General features: G+C 41.9%; 1 protein-coding gene across 1 annotated transcript in view; it reads right to left on the bottom strand.

Annotated features, from left to right (window-relative positions):
• LOC146857923 (voltage-gated delayed rectifier potassium channel KCNH8-like) overlaps positions 1-23,300 on the bottom strand; it is a 1,483,167-nt gene that overhangs the window by 440,227 nt on the left and 1,019,640 nt on the right. Inside the window, exon 7 of the mRNA XM_085648652.1 lies at positions 8,466-8,673. Within this exon, the coding sequence (XP_085504778.1) occupies positions 8,466-8,673 (208 nt within the window). The remainder of the gene's footprint in view (positions 1-8,465; positions 8,674-23,300) is intronic.

Below are 23,300 nucleotides of genomic sequence, written 5' to 3'. Positions count from 1 at the left end.
GAAAAGAATTGTGTTGAGAGCATCCACATTTTTCAGCCAGATATGTAAATAGTTTTAAAACGGCTCAGTGTACATTTTTCAGTGATAAGCCAGAGGTATTTGAATTAGTTGCACCAATGTTTTTTTTAATTATTATTATTGAAACACCTCCGTCAAAAATAAAAAGACGAAAATTAAATGATGGTGTAGTATGGCGCTGCCTTTATCACCAATATATTCAGAAGCCAACAAGGGTGCTTAACCCACACAAAATCAACAAGCATTGGCATAGCCAATAGGTCTCGCCTTTGGTACCTTATAAGTGTTTAGCCATGCAACAGTTGCATAACTAAACACTTATAAGGTCCCAAAAACGAGACCTATTGGCTATGCCAAGCGGCGTGCGGCCGCAAAAGTGAAAGTGATCGCGATCAAACGCAAAAGTGAAAGTGATCGCGATCAAACATCAAAGCGGCCGTGCGGTCGCTAAAGTGAAAGTAATCGCGGTAAAAGTGGCGCGCGCGCCCGCGCACATGCACTGTAGCCCTAGGCTGGCCTGGTAGCACTTTTTGGAGCCCTCTCAATAAGTCTTGCCAGACCAGCGCATGCGCTGGGTCAGGCGAGACCTAAAAACCACGAACACAAATCTGCTTCCGTGATAATGACATAAGTGCTGACAAACTCAAATACCGGCAACACAAATTTATTTATACATGCAATACGATCTCTACTTAACTCCTCCCCTCTCTTCCTGAGGAGGGCTGAATACAAAATACACGCTTCACTGATTGAAATGAGCTCCCGAGCGCCAGCCCTGGCGGCGCCAGAATTGCTGTCCTTGTTCTAAGGTGTCAGGAGTTGATTTCTTTCCTCATCAGACTTTGTGCTCAATTCCAGGCATGCCGGCAGCGAACAAGACCGAGAATCAAACGGCGCGATGTCTTGTGGGAGACACAGCCCCGTCACAAGATCTGGAACACGGACATTCTTTGGTATATGCGCCCGCTGTAAATGTCTTATTTTATTAGAAAAACTGTACCTGCCAACCCTCTTGATCAAGAACAAACTCCTTTAAATCAGACAGGCCCGAGTCTGAAAGCAGCTCGGTCCATCCTTTGTACCTTCGTTTTCAATTCCCTTTCATTCTTTCTCTTACCTTAACGGTCTTATTGTTGGTATCTCTCTCTCTCTCTCTCTCTCTCTCTCTCTCTGTCTCTCGTTCGTCTCTCTGGATTTTCATCCATCTCCTTCTTTTTTGTTTCTTCCCTTATGTCACCTCCTCTGTTTTCCTCTCATGTTTTCTCTTGCTCTGTCTCTTAGTTTATCTAATTTTTGCCTTGTTTTTTCTTTGCTGACATTTACAGTCTCTTTTCTTCTCCCTTGTTCTCCCCCACTTTTCTTCTTTGTTGAGCACTCTTGGCTTTGCATTCTGTCTTTCACTCATGCTCTTGTTCGCACATCCTCCCTGCTGCATTTTCTACTTACCATTCTTTCTGAATGTTTGACTCTTCAGCAGCTATTTTATTCTTGCCTATCTCTATTCTTGGTTTCTTACTGTGTGTCTACTCATTTCATTTTGCTGACAAAACAAACTGTCAACGGTTTTGAATTCGCCAGTGCCAGTGGTAAATGGCGCTGATGTTAGCATTCTGTTGCATCATTGAAAACATTTTTCATTGTTGCCAGAAGTATTTCAATAAAAAAAATGTTTGCACCACAAACGAAAATACCGCCAACAACTTTTGGTGCTGCCTGTCTCAAAACCCACTGATTCAAAACCATGTATGTGATAGCACTGATACTGATGACACATTCCAATACCACTGACACAAAGCTATTTAGATTATCTCGGGTCCGGGAGAGCACATCTTGTGCTATTGGATTGACATTTATAAGAAAATCCGAACGAATCAAGCCCTCAGTCTGACAGGACTGGGGACACCGCATCGGTATTCTATCACTGTAGAATCCCAGGTAGGTCAGGTATTGATGGTAATTCTGGGAGTGGGAATACTGTGACATTCCTAGCAGGACCCGAGTTGCCTAATAGAAATGGAAAATACAGTGTGAAATGAGTGTTACTGTAAAAAAGTTCCAATGGCAATTCCCCATTTTCTTGCCATTTTTTTCACAAAGTTTCCCTAGCTCTTAGCCGGATAAATGTTTTGACGGAAAAGGCTGAGCACAATAGTCCCCATCTCAAGTAATCGCAGTTCGGCTGGGAACTCTTGTGACCACTGAACTCGAGTCCCAGTTGTGATACCTGTGCAACATGAGGCATTCTTATTAAACACGGAGAGTACCTCCTTTCTCAGACCCTGGAGCTTACAGACTTCACGTTTGATGGCTGAACCCGCCCGTCATCCCGTGGTACTTCATTCTCAACAAGCCATCCTTGGTTTCCTTCCTTTACTGTGAACCCGACTAGGCTGGGTTGGAATTATCACCGGCCTCATGACCCATTCATCCTTGTTCCACATTCAGCCCTGAAGAGTCACGGGTGTACCACCCGCTTGACGAAACACGTGCCGGCTGGTTTTTCTCTTAGATGTTTTCAAATACATTTCGACTTGGAAAGAACAAAAAAACCTGTGTCGACCTTTTCTCCATTCCATACTGTAATTTCATGTTGCTCTGAAAAGAAAAACGCATGTATATATTTATTCTATAACGTGTGCCTAGGACTCTTGTTTTCTTATTAAACACGGCTGTGTGTAAATTTAGCTTGCACAACTAGGAATATATTGTTACATTTAGCACTACCAGGAGCTGATTCACTCTATTATCCAAAGTTTCTGTTGCCCTCTTTCCTCTATTTCTAGATTCTGCCATTTTATACCCCTGTTCTTTCCTTTCTCTGTCAATCTTTTCTTACCCTATTCTTTGTTTCTTACTCTATTTCTGTCCCCTCTTATCAACCCTACTATCTTCCATTATTGTTTGTACTCGAGTTTAAGGAGTTTATACCATTGAGATTCTCAAATAAACATATTTATTCGTAGCCAGAATCACAGCCCTGCACTGCAGGAACTGCATCGGTTTAATTTGAATGTTTGATTTGACAAATTCTAAGCACCTCCACGTTAATTTAACAGTGAAACTAAGGGTAAAGGGAGATGGAGTAACTTACCAAGTATTACACAAATTGGACAGGGAAGCAGGGATTAGCACACAAAGGTTCAGGTTGCACGACCAACAACTTTACCTCTAGATCACATCTTGTCGAGGGAACCTCAGTCTGCACCCCACTCAACAGTTAGCTTCTTTGCTAAACAACAGTTAAGATAGAAACCTGCAACAGGATGAGGGTTTCAAAAGACAGATATAGTATTGTCTCAAGACTAGAAAATTGTCACTTTCAAATGCAAGACTCTGAAATGGACATTTAGCACCTCGCCCCAAAGAAATATTGATTGTTTAAAAAAAAAAGACACTGCCATTTGGAATCAGTAGAGAAGGATAAACAAACATATGAAATGAAATCGGTCTCGCCTTTGGGACCTTATATGTATTTACCTTTGCAGCACATTAGCCTGGGTGCTGAAACATCTACTGTTCTTTAACATGGAGGGAAAGCAAGCACCAAACTGCGTGACACGCCAGGTATGGGAACACATGGAGAGAAATATTGCCTTTCAGCGGGAAATGGTATAGTCCAAAGCACTATTTTTAATATAAAATCAGGGCCTTCAGTGGTCATATCACTGAAGATACAAGATTTGAAAAAAATATTATTGTGTACGGGTGCTCGTGGAGGACAATTTCTATAGACTGGAATCTAGAGAATGCTAAAGTGATTCTGGTATTTCACTGACCTCTTCTGGTCGTTTTATATCAAGAAAGTTACATAGAGGCAGTTGAACAAGTAGAAAGCAATTCTGTTATTTTACTGACCTCTACTGGTTGTTTTCTATCAAGACAGTTAAATAGAGGCAGTTGAACAAAAAAAAGGCCCTAAGTGGAACCAGACAAGTCCTAGGGCTGATCTCCAGAGCCCAGAAAGTACATACATGTTAGACCTGGGGGTCGCTAGTTGGCTGAGGTAGGTACCTTAGGCCAAATAGGGACCCTTGCTTCCACGTCAGGGAAAGGAAGGACACCTTCTCAGATAGCCCCCGCTCACCCCCTTGGTAACTCGGCACGAGCAGCCAGGCTTATCTTCAAGGCAATTGTGTAAAGGATTTGCAACCACGCTCTCAGTAACCCAATGATGACACCACAAATGAACTCCACACGAGTTTCATAAAAATTAGTATAAATTTATATAAAACGATATACGATGAGCCCACACAATATAAATCCAACATATGCATATTTGTAATATTCCTCCTGGCTGGTTTTTAGGCCAGCCAGCCCTTGTAAGGTCTGGTGATATTAATGAGCAATTCTAAATGATCCACTGCAGTCCTAATGCAATGCTATGCAGTTAGAAATGCTAGAATCCGGCCCTTTGCAATGTAAAAATAATGCAGTTCGTTATGCAACAATCAAGCAGTTTGTAATGCCAAAACAATGCAATGTATAACGCAACAATCAGGTAGTTCGTTATGCAGAAATAATGCAATGCGTAATACACTCCAGCCCTGATCATAGTGCCTTAGGCGGTCTCTCCGCAACTCATACTGACTCGCGGTCAGCTCTTGTCAACAGATGCCCCCACACGGGTATGGTGTAAACCAAAGTGCAGCTCCGCACTCCGGTCCCTGTACTGCCACTCCTTAGCAAGTACGGGCCGCAATACGAGCCAAAGCAGAGGCTCGCGCTGCAGGAATGGAAGAGGCAGAGAGCATCTCTCTCCGAGCCCGCACCCCGCCCCAGGCGGCGACACATGTTACCTGGGGGTGCGACCTCGCTCTCCTCTACCCGCGACTTGGGCCTCCGATGCAATCTTTGTGGATTCCGGGCAGTGGAACTTGGGCCCTCCCTCGACGGAGTTGGTTCGAGGTCCCGCTCTGGCAACGGTGGGCTCGGGCTGGCGGCTCAGCTCCTCTGGGGCTGCCTGTCCGAGCTGCTGGTGCTACAAAGATCTCAGGCTGCAACAGGGCACATGCACACAGCGTCGCTGAGACTCACCTGAGCGTCAGTTGTGCATGATCACAGGGCACTCCTCACGAAGGGCTCAGGCTGCACAAAGCACATGCACACAGCGTTGCTGAGACTCACTTGGACTCCGGGTGTGCACGATAACAGGGCAATCCTCACTAAGGTCTCAGGCTGCAGAAAGCACATGCACACAGCGTCACTGAGACTCTCCTGGAAACTTTTGTGTTCCTGATTTTCCGCAACAGGGAGCCAGCTCACGTCGGGCCCTTGGGGATAAGTTACTTCCGGACACAGCACACAGCAAAGTCCTTTCAAGCAGGGGGACACAACACACAGCAAAGCCCCTTTAGCCTCTCCTTAGTTTAAGCAGCAAACTGCAGGCCAGCCCCAGAACACACAGCAAGGGTCAGTCCTTTCCTTCAGTCTCTTCAGCTGTTTCTTCCTTGGCAGAGGTTCCTTTTGAGCACGAAGTAGCTTCAGTCTTGTTCAGTCTTTATCAATCCATTTCTCCAAAGTTCAAGGGCTTCAGCTCTCATAGCTATACCCCTAAATGGCTTTGAAGTATTTGTGTTCAGGGGGGCACTGACCCCTATTCAAACCAGTTCTGGGTGCCTCCCTGCCAGTGATACCTTCTTCCTTTGATTAGTGGGGGTCTGGATTCTCAATCACTCAGCAGGAGATGGAATCATTGTTTTATGGCAGCAACCCAGGCCTCTTCACCTCTTGGGGCTACTCCTCCCCCCTACACTCCAGATGCAGGTCAGCGTGTTGCTGTCTCACCTCCTCCCCTGGGTCAAGACATTCCCCAGATCCCATCACTTTCAAATCCAGACAGTCAATCCACAACCAGGCAGAGACACAGAGAAATGTTAGAGCACAAAAACCCAGCCACTTCTAAAAGAGTGGTTTCTAAACACACAATGCAAAAACCACCCTCATGAAAAGATGTGTTATTACATTGTGAGTTCAGGCACACTAAACTTCACCTCGCCATCTTAAGCCTTTGGGAAGATAGGCTGGAAAACATATTATACAGCCTCCCCATTCTATCCTATGGGCAAGATGGCCTTTCATCAGTGAAAAATGAAATGGAGATTATTTCACTGTCAGGACATGGTACACACCTTAGTACATGTCCTACCTTTCACATGCACTGCACCCTGCCCAGGAGGTACCTTGGACCTACCATAGGGGTGTCTGATGTGCATAGAAAGGGAAGGGTAAGGCCTGGAAAGTGGGTGCACTTGTCAGGATAACATGGTAGTTTAGCAAACTGCGCCCAGGCACTGCAGTGGCAGGTCTGAGTTCCCTCTTTAAGGCTACTTGTGTGGGTGGCACAATTAGTGCTGCAGGCCCACTAGTAGCATTTGCATTACTAGCCCTGGCACATATAGTGCACTTTGCTAGGGACTTTACTAGTAAGGCAAACATACCAATCGTGGACAACCAATTACCATTACACTTTACACAGGGAGCACTTGCACTTTGACATTGATCAGTAGTGGCAAAGTGCCCAAAGCATCTAAGTTGGCAAAACGAAATCTGTCACAGCATCAAAAATAGAGGAGGTAGAGGCAAAAAGTTAGGGGTATTCATGCCAAAAAATGCTAGGTCTAACAATACACATATAAGTATATACTAAAGTATATACAAAAGGTCTCTAATGCTCGACCTAAAAAGAGGATTAAAGGAGATGGGGAGGGGATGGATGGGGAAGGAAATGAGAACAAGTACTGGCAATACTAATGCGGATGACTTGCCTGTAATGCTACAGCAGACACATGATGGTAAAATAATTCAATGTATCACAAACTGTGCTCCAAAAATGCAGCCAATTTAGCTGCATCCTAATGGGATCAATTAAGCAATGAACAAACCAATGATATGCTGAGGTTTGGTACTATGAGACTCATTACCATGCTAGCAGACATCGAGAGCTTTTCTGTAGCTAGACACTAATAATTTGAAATCAAATCAAAAAAGTACACGATAAGAAAGATAAATAAACAAACGTGAAGAAGATGGAGAAAATGTTTAAAAAGTTGAGAATGAACGTAAGAAGCCAAAGTGGGTACCCCCCAAGTGGTTATCCCCATCAGAACAAAAAACAGGAAAAATGAAGTAACAATATGAAAAAACAGCAATAAGGAGATAGAGGTGCAAGGAAAACTAAACAAACAAAGCACCAGATTAAGAATAAAAATAAACATATTAGGAAGACAAGAAATTCGAAAACAAAATGAAAGTGACATATGAAAAAAGGGAAGACTTGGACTGTAGTAATAGAAATTTGAAAATAAAAATTCGAATAAACAAGGTATATTCGCTAGACACATGTTCTGCTCCGAATTGGGGTGGCGTTAGAGTGATGCAGAAAGGACTAAGGTTTGTGTGAAGAACAGTTCGGAGAACAGTACAATTAACAGAAATGAATATTGCAAGGATAGATAGTTCTTCTACAGTTCAGTGAATATCCCATGACAGCAAGAGACAAAACTGAAAACTGGAATGCACTGGGGGCAATAGGGATTGGTTGCACCCTTTGTGTCTCTCATTTAATGCAGAGAAATCTTGTTCCTCCTTCCTCCTATATTGAGTCCCCACACTGAATGGAAGTTGGAACAGACTCACAATGACAGTCGAAGCAGGAGTCGCGAATGCCAGTGTACAAGGTTCTTGCAGCAGCTGCTACTGGCTGAAAACAACCTCCAGCAGTGGAAGGTTAAAATCCCCCGGGGTAAACTGCGGGCAATACAAGTCTTGTAACTCTGAGCTAAGAATGTGGCTACCTTCTTTGCTCTTCCTGTGGTGGCTATCCATTATTAGCAGCTGCACTGTCACGCATGCGCAATACCTCACATTATGAACCCCACTGTCCTGCATTGCTCCTGCCAATCTGTGACAGCAACAACTGCACGTGTACAAGGTAGCCACCAGACAACCATTAGCAAGCCCTATAGTATTAATCACCCAGACAGGTGGCAGTATTATGTATTAAAATGCTCTCCACCATCCATTGGGGTCATTCCCTTCATTTCATTAGCCCAACATCAGGTGGAGGGCACACTCTTCCAGTCATTAACAATATAATTAAACAGCACTTCTTATGGTTCCTTGGTGAATCTTTTCCCTTCCATCAAAGTTTTTTTTAGCGCAGGTGAGTTAGTTCTGCACAGGCGTGGCATAAGTAGTACCTCATTTTTGCTAGAAAATGTTAGAGCTGAGTAATGTTTTGTTTCCTATATTTAGAACATGATTAGTAAACTGTCAGGCTTGTATTTGTTACTTTCCTATGGACCATCACCACTAAATGATTGTTTACGTTTGTCAATTGGAAAACATTTTAACCCAATGGACTTTTATCTATACCAAGTATGAAATTGTACTAACAACGTAAACAAGTTAACGACGCAACAATCGTATAATACTGAGGTACCACTCACCAATCTCCCAAGTATGCATGTCATTGACCTCAATCTCCTTTTGGCCAATGAAGTACCAGATGCAGGCCATCCAGTGAGCGAGCAGGGCGAACATGGACATTAGCAGTGTGAGGACCACAGCGCTGTACTGTGAATAGCGGTCGAGCTTCTGCAGCAGACGAAGCAACCTCAGTAAGCGCACGGTCTTCAGAAGGTGAACGCCGAAATACTACAAAAATATAAAATAAAGACATTAGCCAATAGGTAACCTTTCACTCTTTAGTATATAACTAAGATCCAGCATAGAGAAGTCTCTCTTCTTTCTTTATTGATACATTCATAGACACAGAAGACATACTGTCTGCCTTTGGTGGTTAATAGTAGTAATCTCAAGGATTATGTTTCCATTCCACTTCCAGGAGTAGGAGTGTATCGTCCTGGCTTCACATTATTATGAGAAAGGAAATTTCACTCCTCAGGGACAGTGGGAGTGATAGTGCTGCTAAAGATGGAGGTGAGAAGACTGCTCCACCATTACGCTACTGGCAATGGGGGTGAGAAAGATTATTTCATTTAAATAAATCTAGGGGAGAACAGAGAATCACGTTTCACAGCATCGGAAATTCATACTTTGTATCATGGAATGTCATTCAAGGGTGCCTCAAAATCGATAAAACTGTTCATCCTTGAAAAACTGGGACAGACCTACTTAACCATTCATAAATAACAATAAAATGAAGATTAATTTATGTCATGTTTTCACCAAACACCATGTCAGGTCAGCAGGCACCAACTGCCATGGAATGATGGAGTCAGCCTGAACACTCGAACAGGTCTCACCACCTAAGTCTCAACCAAAGGAAGGAAGAAGCAGGGATGGCAAAAGCAGAAAGGAATGAGATATGGATATGGGGAAATGCACACTAGAGATGGCGGAAGAGCGTCGAATTGAATATTGCATTTCCTCATAGTTATTGAAACATTTTGCCCACTCGGCATTACAAGTACAAATCAGTTAAGCCCTGCAAGTAAATTGGTTTCCCACATCAACTAATGAATAGAACGCCTAAATGAAGGCAACCGCATTGAGTGAGGGAAGGCGGCCATTGTGTTTTTTCCTGGAAATGGGAGGGATTCGAATACTTTGTACTGGGAATTGGCTACGGGGTATGTGCAGTGAGGACACACACACACACACGCGCACCCCCTCCTCAGTTTCCTAAAGCCGATCCAGAGACTGTCACTCAGACAAACAAACTTACCCACTTTGAGACTCGGACGCCAAGCAGCCTTTTGGGCATTTAGCCATAAAGACGTAACAATCAATTAAAGTCTTACTTGGACAGATCTACACGCTAAAGGAGTTGTTATCGAACCCACACAGTTGTACTTGAAGATCCGGAGGCTCGAGACCCTCGGCACACTGCTGACGGATCAGAAGCAGCTACCCGGAGACAGGTGGGCTTATGTGTGGGTCCCTGCCTGAGGTCAGAGAATATTGGTTCTTGAAGTACTCTCTCATTATTGAATGCTCCCGTTTGAACCTTTGAAGGCTAAACGCAGGGATTCCCCTTGGACCGTGGAGGGGCATTCCCATTTTGAAAGAGAGGCCACTTTTGGAATAAGTTCTTTTGATTCACATTGTACCTAACTGTCCATATAGAGGCATAGTAATTACATTTTACAAAGGTAATCCACGTAAAGAAGAACGTATTCTTTTTACGTTCGGGGAAAAAAGTAATTCAACTCCTGAAACATATCATTACACAGTGAAAAGGAAACTACTATAATTGTATGTTTCATGATGTTTGTAATTTCCATCCGCTGATTACATATTTACGCATGGCCTTGCTCATGCTGACAAAGCACAGTGTCATTTTAGACACATTATCTTGATGTTAGCCTTCATGCAGTACGTGTCCCATAACGTGAATTTGAGAGAGAGAGTTCCGTCTAATACCCGTGGGCGACAGGCTGTTACTGTAGGCCATGGGTACTCACAAACTTTCTCTCGGGGGGCCAAATTTACAGTGTGGTTTGTGACCGAGGGCCGCACTGTGGGGGTGAGGTCATTGGGGGAGGGGGCGGGGCTAGAGCAACAAAAAAAAGCTGTGACCATGAGGTGGAACACAGGCCCCTGCAGCGGACGCCTGCGTCCACTGAGCCACCAGACCTGGCATACACATATCTCTCTCTCTCTTTCTCTCTCTCTCTCTCTCTCTCTCCCTCTCTCTATCTCTCTCTCTCCCTCTCATTATCTCCCTCCCTCCCTCTCTCAATCTCGCTCCCTCTGTCTGTTTCCCTCCCTCCCTCTCTGTCTCCCTCCCTCTGTCTCCCTTCCTCTATCTGTCTCCTTCTATCTGTCTCCTTCTCTCTCCTTCTCTATCCGTCTCCTTCTCTCTCTGTCTCCATCTCTCTCCGTCTCCCTCTCTCTCTGTCCCCCTCTCTCTCTGTCTCCCTGTCTGTCTCCCTCCCTCTGTCTCCATCTGTCTCCCTCCCTCTGTCTGTCCGTACGATGTCTGCAAAGTCCGCGGGCTGCCAAGAAAGACTTGCCGGGCCTCTGGCGGCCCGTGGGCCATACTATGAGTACCCGTGCTGTAGGCAGTGCCAAAGGTGAGAACAAACACTCCTAAAACAACTTGGCTTGGCAGTTCGCGCTGGGGATGAGACTTTTTTGACAGTATTAAAATACATATATAAACACTCTTAAGGTTTACTTTAGGGAAAGAGGTTCACTAATAGACTGAGAAATAGTATACTTTAGAGAAGAAATACAATTTAAATGTCGTTTTAATGCATTTTACACAGTTGCGCCATGACATAGCCATGCTGGCGTCGCACATCCCATGTGAAACGAAAACAAATGGATTTGATGGGTTAAACCAATGCGAATAACAAGGACCTCCTGCAATTGCTTTAGATTCCTAGGGCAAGGCAATAATACATTCAAGGGTAAATCCCTAGGCAGTCAGAATGTCAAAGGACAGTCAGTGACTCATATCAAGGACATAAGTGATATAATGAAAAACATTTCTAAACAATTATGAGACAAGCAAATGATATTGAACATTATAAACACAATATATAAGAAGACAACAGTAAACCAATACACAATGACAAACTACATTGAATTCATGAATGGATATAGTGAAAAATTATATATAATATAATGTCACAATAACAAAGACAAAATGACAAAAGCAGTGGCTTGAGATGGATCTTCTACACGTGTTTCGGCGCACACTGTGCCTTCATCAGGAGACAACACACAATTTCTGTTTACCGCCACCCGGTATGGATGCTGGTTGGTTGGGCGCCAAAAGCTGTCGGAATAGGCTTTTGACTCCCGACCAACCCGCATCCATACCGGGTAGCGTTAATCAGAGATGCCGGCCACAGCACCATTTAAAGTGCTGATTCCATTTTACGGCATCTACCATTTATCAAAACTTGATCCCCTTCATCCGTTGCATTTTGCAATGCAGAATCGTGATTGTCCTTCAAATACCTATTAAAAAAAGAGGACAACTTTTAAGGAACACTTCTCCTGTATTCTGTACCTTAGATTATCATATAGGGTAAGCCAAGTTTGGATCCAGAGAAAAATTTAAATTTTTCAAGAAATACTCATCTGTATGCCTAACATAGGTTTGAAATTCGCTGTGTTTCTGACTTTAGTAGTCCTTCAAGACTGCTGTGGTTACTACATTTTGACCAATAAACAGAAATTGTCTGTGGCCCTCCTGATGAAGGCGCAGTGTGCGCCGAAACGTGCGTAGATCTATCTCACAGCCACTGCTTTTGTCATTTTGTCTTTGTTATTGCGACATTATATTATATATAATTTTTCACTATATCCATTCATGAATTCAATGTAGTTTGTCATTTTCTATTGTTTTAGTGTTGTCTTCTTATATATTGTGTTTATCATGTTCTATATCATTTGCTTGTCTCATTGTTTAGAAATGTTTGCAACATGGCAATAATAAAAGTATGGAATTGAAACAAATATTAATGTAGTTTACACTCAGTTCATTATATCACGTATGTCCTTGCTATAAGTCACTGATTGTCCTTTGACCTTCTGACTTCCTATGGATTTACCCTTAAATGTGTTTGATAGGTTAAACACCTTTCTATCGTGAAAACATCAAGGTCCCACACCTCTCCTCCATGTTTTAGGAGTGGTAGTGAGTTTTCACAGTTTCCTAAAGGCAGTCACCATTTTGTACTTTGTTTAGTTCCACCAGTTGAAGATGGCATCTGCTGCAAAGGATCTTGGGGAACAAGAAGGCAATGCTTCACTGGAAGAAGAGGTTCCAAAAAAACAAAAGGAACCATTGTTTGGCAGTTTTTTCCACTAGTTGCGCTGAAGTGAAATGAACTACTCTTCTGGTACATCAAGTATGAATAAACATTTGCACACTGGAAACCATCTAGCAAGAGCCTAAATTGAAAGGTTGAAGAGCCAGGAAGGATGATCTGCTGGTGTAGAAGGAGAAGAAAGCACGTGATCTGCAGAGCAATCCTTAGTGTGTGTGAACAAGCTGTGCTTACTCTTGTGCACATTTTTAATGCACACGATTGATTTTTTTAAAAGTAGTAGAGCACTTTCTGTTTTGTGTGCTTGTTGTTCTGAAGAACTTTTTGTTTTTTCTGAAGAAAGCTCCCCCCAAAATACAAAATTGTTAAAAAATCGCCCAAAGTCAAAAAATGTAAAAAAAAAGCGGTTCTTCTTAGAATCACCCATTTCGGTTTAAGAAATAAATGTATATGTTAAATGTATGTTTGTAACAGTGTGTCTTGTTATGGCTATTAGTATGTTACTAAGTGTTTAAATGAGTATATGATTGTCTAGGTGATTCAATGTGCGAACCAGTGCATGTACAAGTGGATGTATGGGATAGTGAGTACTTCTGAAAATGGTTGTATAGGAGATTGACTAGATGCGTGAATGAGCATATGGGTGAGTGACTGTGTATGTGTGAGTGGCTGTATTGGTGAGTAAGTGGGTGTGTGATTAGTTGTTTGGGTTAGTGAAAGGGTGCATGACTGTCAGTATGGGTGGGTGAATGGGTGCGTTACTGATTGTATTGGTGAGTGACTGTGTGTATGAGTGTCTCTATCAGTGAGTGAGTGCATCTGTGAAAAGCTGCATAGGTAAGTGGGTGTGAGTGAGTGGCTATATGGGTGAGTGGCTGTTTTAGTGAGTAAGTTCATGTGTGACTATCTGAATGAGGGAGTGAAGGCTGTATCAGTAGCTCTATGGGTGAGTTAGAGGGTGGATGAGTGGTTGTATTAGTGAATAAGTGAGTGTGTTCATGTGAGAGTGTGTATCAGTGCCTGTATGGTTGAGAGAGTGGCTGAATAAGTGGCTATGCGGGTGAGTGTCAGGTTGCATGAGTGCCTGTATGGGTGAGTGAGTGGTTTGTGAGTAGCTGTATGGGTGAGTGGGTGTGTGAGTGGCTCCATGAGTGAGTTACAGGGTGCATGAGTGATTGTATGGATGAGTGCTTGGGTCCCTAACTGACTGCATGAGTTAGTGAGTGTGTGAGTAACTCTATGGGTGAGTGAGTAGCTGTGTGAGTAGCTGTATGGGTGAGTGATTGGTTATATAACTGCTGTATGGAAGAGTCGGAGGGTGCATTAGTGCCTGTATGGGTGAGTGAGTGAGTGTTGAGTGGCTGTATGGGTGAGTAAGAGGGAGTGTTAGCGATTATATGAGTGATAGGTTGCATTTGTGGGTGTATGTATATAGAATGGGTGCATGAGTTCTTTATATCACCTATGTCCTTGATATGAGTCACTGTTTGTCCTTTGACCTTCTGACTGCCCATGGATTTACCCTTAAATGTGTTTGATAGGTTAAACACCTTTCTATCGTGAAAACATCAAGGTCCCCACCTCTCCTCCATGTTTTAGGAGTGGCAGTGAGTTTTCACAGTTTCCTAAAGGCAGTCACCAGTTTGTATTTTCACTTGGTGTTTTACTTTGTTTAGTTCCACCAGTTGAAGATGGCATCTGCTGCAGAAGATCTTGGGGAACAAGAAGGCAATGCTTCACTGGAAGACGAGGTTCCAAAAAAAGGAACCATTGTTTGGCAGTTTTTTCACTAGTTGCACGGAAGTGAAATGAAGTACTCTCCTGGTACATCAAGTATGAATAAACATTTGCGCACTATTCATGGAAACCATCAAGCAAGAGCCTAAATGGAAAGGTTGAAGAGACAGGAAGGAAGTTCTGCTGGCGTTGAAGGAGAAGCAAGCACGCCATCTGCTTTGGGAGAAATATCAGGCATTTCCGAATACCATACCGGAATTTGCTAAAGTTGGCATTTTTTGCCCAAAGTGCAGAGCAATCCTTAGTGTGGGTAAACAAGCTGTGCTTACTCTTGTGCACATTTTAATGCACACAATTGATTTTTTTTAAAGTAGTAGAGCACTTTCTGTTTTGTGTGCTTGTTCTGAAGAACGTTTCGTTTTTTCTGAAGAAAGTTCCCCCCAAAATACAAAATTGTTAAAAAATCGCCCAAAATCAATTTATTTTTAAAAAACTGTTCTTCGTAGAATCACCCATTTCAGCTTAAGAAATAAATGTATATGTTAAATGTATGTTTGTAACAGTGTGTCTTGTTATGGCTATTAGTATGTTACTAAGTGTTTAAATGAGTATATGATTGTCTAGGTGATTCAATGTGCGAACCAGTGCATGTACAAGTGGATGTATGGGATAGTGAGTACTTCTGAAAATGGTTGTATAGGAGATTGACTAGATGCGTGAATGAGCATATGGGTGAGTGACTGTGTATGTGTGAGTGGCTGTATTGGTGAGTAAGTGGGTGTGTGATTAGTTGTTTGGGTTAGTGAAAGGGTGCATGACTGTCAGTATGGGTGGGTGAATGGGTGCGTTACTGATTGTATTGGTGAGTGACTGTGTGTATGAGTGTCTCTATCAGTGAGTGAGTGCATCTGTGAAAAGCTGCATAGGTAAGTGGGTGTGAGTGAGTGGCTATATGGGTGAGTGGCTGTTTTAGTGAGTAAGTTCATGTGTGACTATCTGAATGAGGGAGTGAAGGCTGTATCAGTAGCTCTATGGGTGAGTTAGAGGGTGGATGAGTGGTTGTATTAGTGAATAAGTGAGTGTGTTCATGTGAGAGTGTGTATCAGTGCCTGTATGGTTGAGAGAGTGGCTGAATAAGTGGCTATGCGGGTGAGTGTCAGGTTGCATGAGTGCCTGTATGGGTGAGTGAGTGGTTTGTGAGTAGCTGTATGGGTGAGTGGGTGTGTGAGTGGCTCCATGAGTGAGTTACAGGGTGCATGAGTGATTGTATGGATGAGTGCTTGGGTCCCTAACTGACTGCATGAGTTAGTGAGTGTGTGAGTAACTCTATGGGTGAGTGAGTAGCTGTGTGAGTAGCTGTATGGGTGAGTGATTGGTTATATAACTGCTGTATGGAAGAGTCGGAGGGTGCATTAGTGCCTGTATGGGTGAGTGAGTGAGTGTTGAGTGGCTGTATGGGTGAGTAAGAGGGAGTGTTAGCGATTATATGAGTGATAGGCTGCATTTGTGGGTGTATGTATATAGAATGGGTGCATGAGTTCTTTATATCACCTATGTCCTTGATATGAGTCACTGTTTGTCCTTTGACCTTCTGACTGCCCATGGATTTACCCTTAAATGTGTTTGATAGGTTAAACACCTTTCTATCGTGAAAACATCAAGGTCCCACACCTCTCCTCCATGTTTTAGGAGTGGCAGTGAGTTTTCACAGTTTCCTAAAGGCAGTCACCAGTTTGTATTTTCACTTGGTGTTTTACTTTGTTTAGTTCCACCAGTTGAAGATGGCATCTGCTGCAGAAGATCTTGGGGAACAAGAAGGCAATGCTTCACTGGAAGACGAGGTTCCAAAAAAAGGAACCATTGTTTGGCAGTTTTTTCACTAGTTGCACGGAAGTGAAATGAAGTACTCTCCTGGTACATCAAGTATGAATAAACATTTGCGCACTATTCATGGAAACCATCAAGCAAGAGCCTAAATGGAAAGGTTGAAGAGACAGGAAGGAAGTTCTGCTGGCGTTGAAGGAGAAGCAAGCACGCCATCTGCTTTGGGAGAAATATCAGGCATTTCCGAATACCATACCGGAATTTGCTAAAGTTGGCATTTTTTGCCCAAAGTGCAGAGCAATCCTTAGTGTGGGTAAACAAGCTGTGCTTACTCTTGTGCACATTTTAATGCACACAATTGATTTTTTTTAAAGTAGTAGAGCACTTTCTGTTTTGTGTGCTTGTTCTGAAGAACGTTTCGTTTTTTCTGAAGAAAGTTCCCCCAAAATCCAAAATTGTTAAAAAATCGCCCAAAATCAATTTTTTTTTAAAAAAACTGTTCTTCGTAGAATCACCCATTTCAGCTTAAGAAATAAATGTATATGTTAAATGTATGTTTGTAACAGTGTGTCTTGTTATGGCTATTAGTATGTTACTAAGTGTTTAAATGAGTATATGATTGTCTAAGTGATTCAATGTGTGAACGAGTGCATGTACAAGTGGATGTATGGGATAGTGAGTACGTCTGAAAATGGTTGTATAGGAGAGCGACTCGATGCGTGAATGAGCATATGGGTGAGTGACTGTATGAGTGAGTGGCTGTATGGGTGAGTAAGTGGGTGTGTGAGTAGTTGTTTGGGTGAGTGAAAGGGTGCATGACTGCCAGTATGGGTGGGTGAATGGGTGTGTTAGTGACAGTATAGGTGAGTGACTGCGTGTATGAGTGTCTCTATCAGTGAGTGAGTGCATCTGTGAAAAGCTGCATAGGTAAATAAGTGGGTGTGAGTGAGTGGCTATATGGGAGAGAGGCTATATGGGTGAGTGGCTGTTTTAGTGAGTAAGTTCATGTGTGCCTACCTGAATGAGGGAGTGAAGGCTGTTTCAGTAGCTCTATGGGTGAGTTAGAGGTTGGATGAGTAGTTGTATTAGTGAATAAGTGAGTGTGCGTATGGGTGTGTGAGAGTGTGTATCAGTTCCTGTATGGTTGAGGGAGTGGCTGAATAAGTGACTATGCGGGTGAGTGTGAGGTTGCATGAGTGCCTGTATGGGTGAGTGAGTGGTTTGTGAGTAGCTGTATGGGTGAGTGAGTGGGTGTGTGAGTGGTTCCATGAGTGAGTTACAGGGTGCATGAGTGATCGTATGGATGAGTGCTTGGGTCCATAACTGACTGCATGAGTTAATGAGTAACTGTGTGAGTAGCTGTATGGGTGAGTGATTGGCTATAAAACTGCTATATGGAAGAGTGAGAGGGTGCATTAGTGCCTGTATGGGTGAGTGAGTGAGTGAGTGAGTGTTGTGTGGCTGTATAGGTGAGTAAGAGGGTGTGTTAGTGATTGTATGAGTGAGTGATTGGTTGCATTTGTGGGTGTATGGATATAGAATGGACGCATGAGTGGCTGTATAAGTTAGTGAGAGGCTATATGATTAGCTATATAGATGACAGAGTGTGTGAGTAACTGAATGGGTGATTGAGTGGGTATGCAACTGACTATATGAGTGAGTGGGAGGCTGTATGAGTAGCTATATGGGTACGCAAGAGGCTGCCTGAGCTGCTGAATGGATGAGTAAGTTGGTGTGTTAGTGGTTTCATGAGTGAGTATCAGGTTGCATGAATGGATAAAGAGTGGGTGGATGAGTGTTTATATGACTCAGTAAGAGGGTGATTGAGTGGCTGCATGAGTAAGTGAGACTGTGTGAATGGGTATATGCATGAGTGAGAGAGTGGCTGAGTGGCTGTATTGGTGAAAGAGTGAGTGTGGGAGTAACTCAATGGGTGAGTGAGTGGCTGTGTGACTGACTGCGAGTGAGTGGCTGATAAACAGACAATATGGGTGAGTGAGAGGATATATGGGTGTTTCTATGGGTGCAATAGTGGTTGCTGGGTGAGTGGTTGTATGAGTGAATGATAGATTGTATGAGTGAATGACAAGTTGCATGAGTGACTGTATGGGTGACTGGCTCTATGAGTGAGTGAGAGTGTGAGTATTTCTATGGGTGAGTGAGTGGCTGTGGGAGTGGGTGTATGCATGAGTGAGTGGCTACATGACTGCTATATGGATGAGTGAAAGGGTGCATGAGTGCCTGTATGGGTGACTGAGTGGGTGTTAAGTAGCTGTATGGGTGTGTCAGTGGTTGTATGAGTAAGTGACAGGTTGTATGAATAGGTGTATGGATAAAGAGTTGATGCATGAGTGCCTATATGAGTGAGTGAGAGGGTGTCTTTGTGGCTATGTGACTGAGTGTATTATTGGTTGCATGCGTGACTAACAGGGTGTGTGAATGGCTGCATGGGTGACTGAGTATATAGCAGAGTGCATGTATCAGTGAGTGACTGCATCTCTCAGTGGCTCTATAAGAGAGTGAGTGGATGTGTGAGTGGTGTGTGGGCGAGTGCCTGCATGGGTGAGTAACTGAGTGTGGTTCCTTTATGAGTGAGGGAAAGGGTGCATGAGTGCCTACATGAGTGAGGAAAAAGGATGACAAATTCAAAGGTTAAATGATAGTTTTGGTGTCAATTGAAGGTTACTGTGATTCCATTGTGTCTATTGTGTCACTGTGTTCCATTGCAGCCTTTTATTAGAGAGTGTTGTATCCACTTGATGTATTAACTTGTTTGTTGAAGACAAAAGGAATGTTGAATTTAGGTGAACTTTTTCAAAACATCATCCCTGATAGGCCGAATGATGTTTAAAACATTGATGATCTACGTACAAGAAACACCGTATATTAATTTTCACAAAAAATACTCTTTAGAACTTTGATTGGATAAACAAGAGGTAAGAATTTTGTAGTTTGAAAGGCAATTTTGGTTTGAATGCAAGGTTGCTGTCATTGCATTCTGTCCATCCACTTTCACTATTTAAATAGACAGTGTAGTGTCCAGATGTTACAATAACTCATTTGTGAAAGATAATAGCTATAGTAGTATTTGTTCTTCCAGAAATTGATACTTGTCTGGCTTTGAAGTTTGTAATTTCAGTTTCCAGTTTAAATCCATCTGCTCTGCATCACTGTAACATTAATAAAAGATATTTGACACTTCTTTGTAGATGCAACGTAGACATAACATCTGATTTACAATTTGGGCTGGGCATACTGTGGTTTGCATTTTTAATCAACCTCTCAAAAGTCATAGTTTTGCAATCTGGTAGTGTTAAGAAGAGGAATCGCTCTGTATTTTTTTAAGAAGTGGATGTAAATGTGCAATTTTCACAGTCATGATTCCATTTGTAACTCAGTTCAAATAAATCATCAATATGTACTTCTTCTTCTAGTACTCCAAGTATGGCCATTATACATTTGTGTGTGTTTTGTTGAGCATTGAGAGTAAATATTTGTGATCCACTACATATATCTAAAAGGTCTTGAATGCCTTAAGCAGAATGTACTACAGCTCTGTCACTGAGTAAATGTTACAGTGCAGAACACAATCTCTTATCTGGTTTTTCTTCAATTTGATTTACAAGATGTGGCAAATGAAATAGTAGATAGAGAACAACATTTGCATAGCAGTTGACACATGAACTATTTTCCAACTGGTATCCTACAATATCTCCCTCGTGTTCCATTTTTTCTTCTAGAGGCCTTCGAGCTTGTCCTAGTTTGCTTTCTTGTCTTAAACAACAGTTGACTCTTTTGTAAGTTTCTGTTTTGGACAAATTACTTGTTTCTCATAAATAGAGTAACATCCTATATGAGGAGCATATAGACTTCTTAACCAATTGTACTCTCTTACACAGTTTGCACCAGCACTTACTTTCTTATCATCAAATTCAACTAAAAACTTGACAATGTTCTAACTCGGGATAATGGCACTTATGACATTCCTTCCTGAAAATACTGTACTTGCAATATTAATAAAAGCTGCATCTATACTTAAACCTTGAGATTTGTGGATAGTTGCAGCATATTATAGAGATACTGGAAACTGTTAGCACCGCACATATAAGTCCTTAACAAGCAAAAACGGTACAATACATCAGCCAATCTACTTCACATCATCAATCCGATCAAATTTTATGGCTAAGCACTCAAACTCATCCCTATTTGGAAAATTAATAAAATCAATAATTTTGCCCATATTACAACCTTCTTGCAAATTTAAATTACGCTTCAAAATACTTGACAGTTTTTGCATACGTGTAAACACTTTTCTAATCCTGCAGTCCTCAATACAGACTTCTCCATAGAAGTTGCTTGTAGTTTCTCAGTTAGAAGTATTGTTACTCCCTACTGTTTCATTTTATTGATAGCTGTAATTTCCAAAATATCTTCTTTCCCCAGCTTCAGTAATTCTTCATTGAATTTGGAACACTCTTGAAGTGTAGTAATTAAGCAGACAATGTTTTTCTCTTTTTCAATGAAATTAAACATTAGTTGTGCTGCTGTGTTATCAGATTGAAATAGTGTTCAACATGTAGCATTAATAGTAGATTTAAAGTAATTCCTTTAATGTTGAGTGCAGTTAATCCAGTTGGTGCTGTTACTACACACAAAAAATGTGATTCTGTAGTCCTCTGTAGATAAGCGGTGAGTAAGTTCATTCAAAAGCTTTTCCCAGTGCCAGCTTGACCAATGATGTATAGTAGTATTGGCTTAAACAAATAATTCACATTCTTTTTTCTTGTGCAGAAATCCATGCTCTATTTTATCTTTGACTTCAGTAAAAAAATCTTTATTGCATGTTGCATTGCAGTATCCACCTCACTCATGCCAATGCCTGCTTCACTTTGAATACTTGGTAGTCCAAGTGGATCTTGACTTAGTGGTGCAGAACGTTGGCTGCTTTGTGAACTCTCCTTAGCAACTTCAGCAGCAATGGTTTCTTCCTGTTCAATCTCATCATTCAACATTTGCAAGTAGTTTGAAAAGACTCGATATTGAACGCTGTCTTTTACAGCACTGAAAGCGTTTTCATAGCAGTCGTAGTCTCGTAGTAGTTCTGATTCACACTAAGGTTTGAACAGTTGCACAAGTGTCAAATAGAAAAACTCTTGTGTCTGCCATTTGGCAACTCAGTTTCCTATGGTTAATTAGATTGTACAAATTCTTAGACAGACTCTTTTCTGCAAAAATCTCCTCCTTCATCTCTGTCTTTCCGGATTTAGTAATGTATGAAGTGACGTACTGTGCAACAGCGATAGAGTTGTCTGCAATAAATTGTAGATTGATATTTTCATTCCACATCTTCAGCATCACAGGGTAGTAGCCATTTATATATTTCGAGGCCTCTGTTCTTCTCAGGTTGTGTGTTTTTGGTGAGTTCCATGTCAAAGTATGTCTGAAGGCAGAAACAAAGCTGTTCACTCTTCCTTGTGAAACCATAGGTTGTGGGAATCTAAATCGACATCTTGTGTAAAACTTTCCTTTGCATCTGTATTTTCGACTACAGTACTTCTCACATCTATGAGTTTGAAACCATAGAACTTGTTGTCTCGAGCCCATTTCACTACTGTCCCTTGGGATGGCACATATGACATACTGTTGTATGAAAGACAGACTCACCACTGTCTGTTCCACATGTCGGTGCATCCTTTATCCATAACAGCATGTGAATATGAGGAGCACCTCTTGCTGGTTACTCTTTTTGACAAAAGAAATCAGTTATTTCACCAAGAGGAGGATTTGTTTTGTTGCAGATGAAGATCTCATAGCTTGAAATCTGTGGTTAAAATATCTGCAAACATTAGCAGGATCCATGAAGCAAAGTTCTCCAGCTCTCTTCTTAGTGATTTTTTTAATAATAGAGTTCGCTTCTCTCAAAAATTCAAGCAAATCATTTGACGCGTGTGTATCAGAAACCATGTAGATGCACCTAGATTTCTCAATATACATTTCAGTTCTCCATGACGGTGAAACCAATACTCGTTGGTGCCATGCTGGCACAACGTCAAATTAATCAAGATGTACTTCCATGAAGTTTGTCAATGAATACCTTTGCAGAAATATTTTGAAGATTATCTTCTGGTTTCAGTACATGGTCAACAGCATATGAAAGTACAGACAAGTCACTCTCAAACAGAAGATGGAATATGTAGGAAATACTTACGGGAGTCCGTAAAAGCAATTACATTAATAGCACTAGCATTTTTCAACTACATTTCAGATCCTATGATAGTACTGTCTCTAAAGTACACTGCTTTGTGGTTTCAAACTACAGTGTATTTACAACCTTTCTGTCACACTTCTTTACCTCAGTTTTCATAGCAACCTCCTTTCAATCACTCTACTGTACCAGTAAGTCAAAAGTTCACACCAGTTTCTAACAGGAACATACCTGCTTCAAGTTCAACTATAGCAGGTGCAGTTGAATGCTGGAAAATTTAAGCATATCCATAATAGCGTACCTTCTCTAAAATCTATCTAGAGCCAATCACAGATCTACTTACTTTACCTATTAAATTGCTACCTAGTTTTAGCTACCGAATTATTTACATCACACCATCAAATACGTCCTTTTCTTAAACCAGGTCCACTGCTCCATTTTAACTTTCTTTCATTCTACCAACTGTCAGATTCAGTTGCAGCCTTCTCCTGTGTGCTACTGCTCCTTCCTTCAAAATGGTTAGAGTATGAATTCTAGGTCCCATCTATGATTTTTGGTCCAGAGAGAGTGGCATTGACAGGAACCTTGGTTTGCCTAATGTGGACAACACTTGGATTGGCCAGGAAGGGTTAAAGTGGCATCAATTGCCGCCTTTGATTGACAGCATTGCAGTTTGTGGAAATCCAGGCCTCTTAATTGTGCATTATGGTGGAAATGACCTAGGCATTCTTACTGAGGTAGGATTGGAAATAGTAATGAAGTAGAAA

This window comes from Triturus cristatus, chromosome 3_2 (genome assembly GCF_964204655.1).
Source record: "Triturus cristatus chromosome 3_2, aTriCri1.1, whole genome shotgun sequence".
NCBI lineage: Eukaryota > Metazoa > Chordata > Amphibia > Caudata > Salamandridae > Triturus > Triturus cristatus.
The sequence above is the reverse complement of the archived record's forward strand: the minus strand, read 5'-3'. Positions and strand labels throughout refer to the sequence as shown.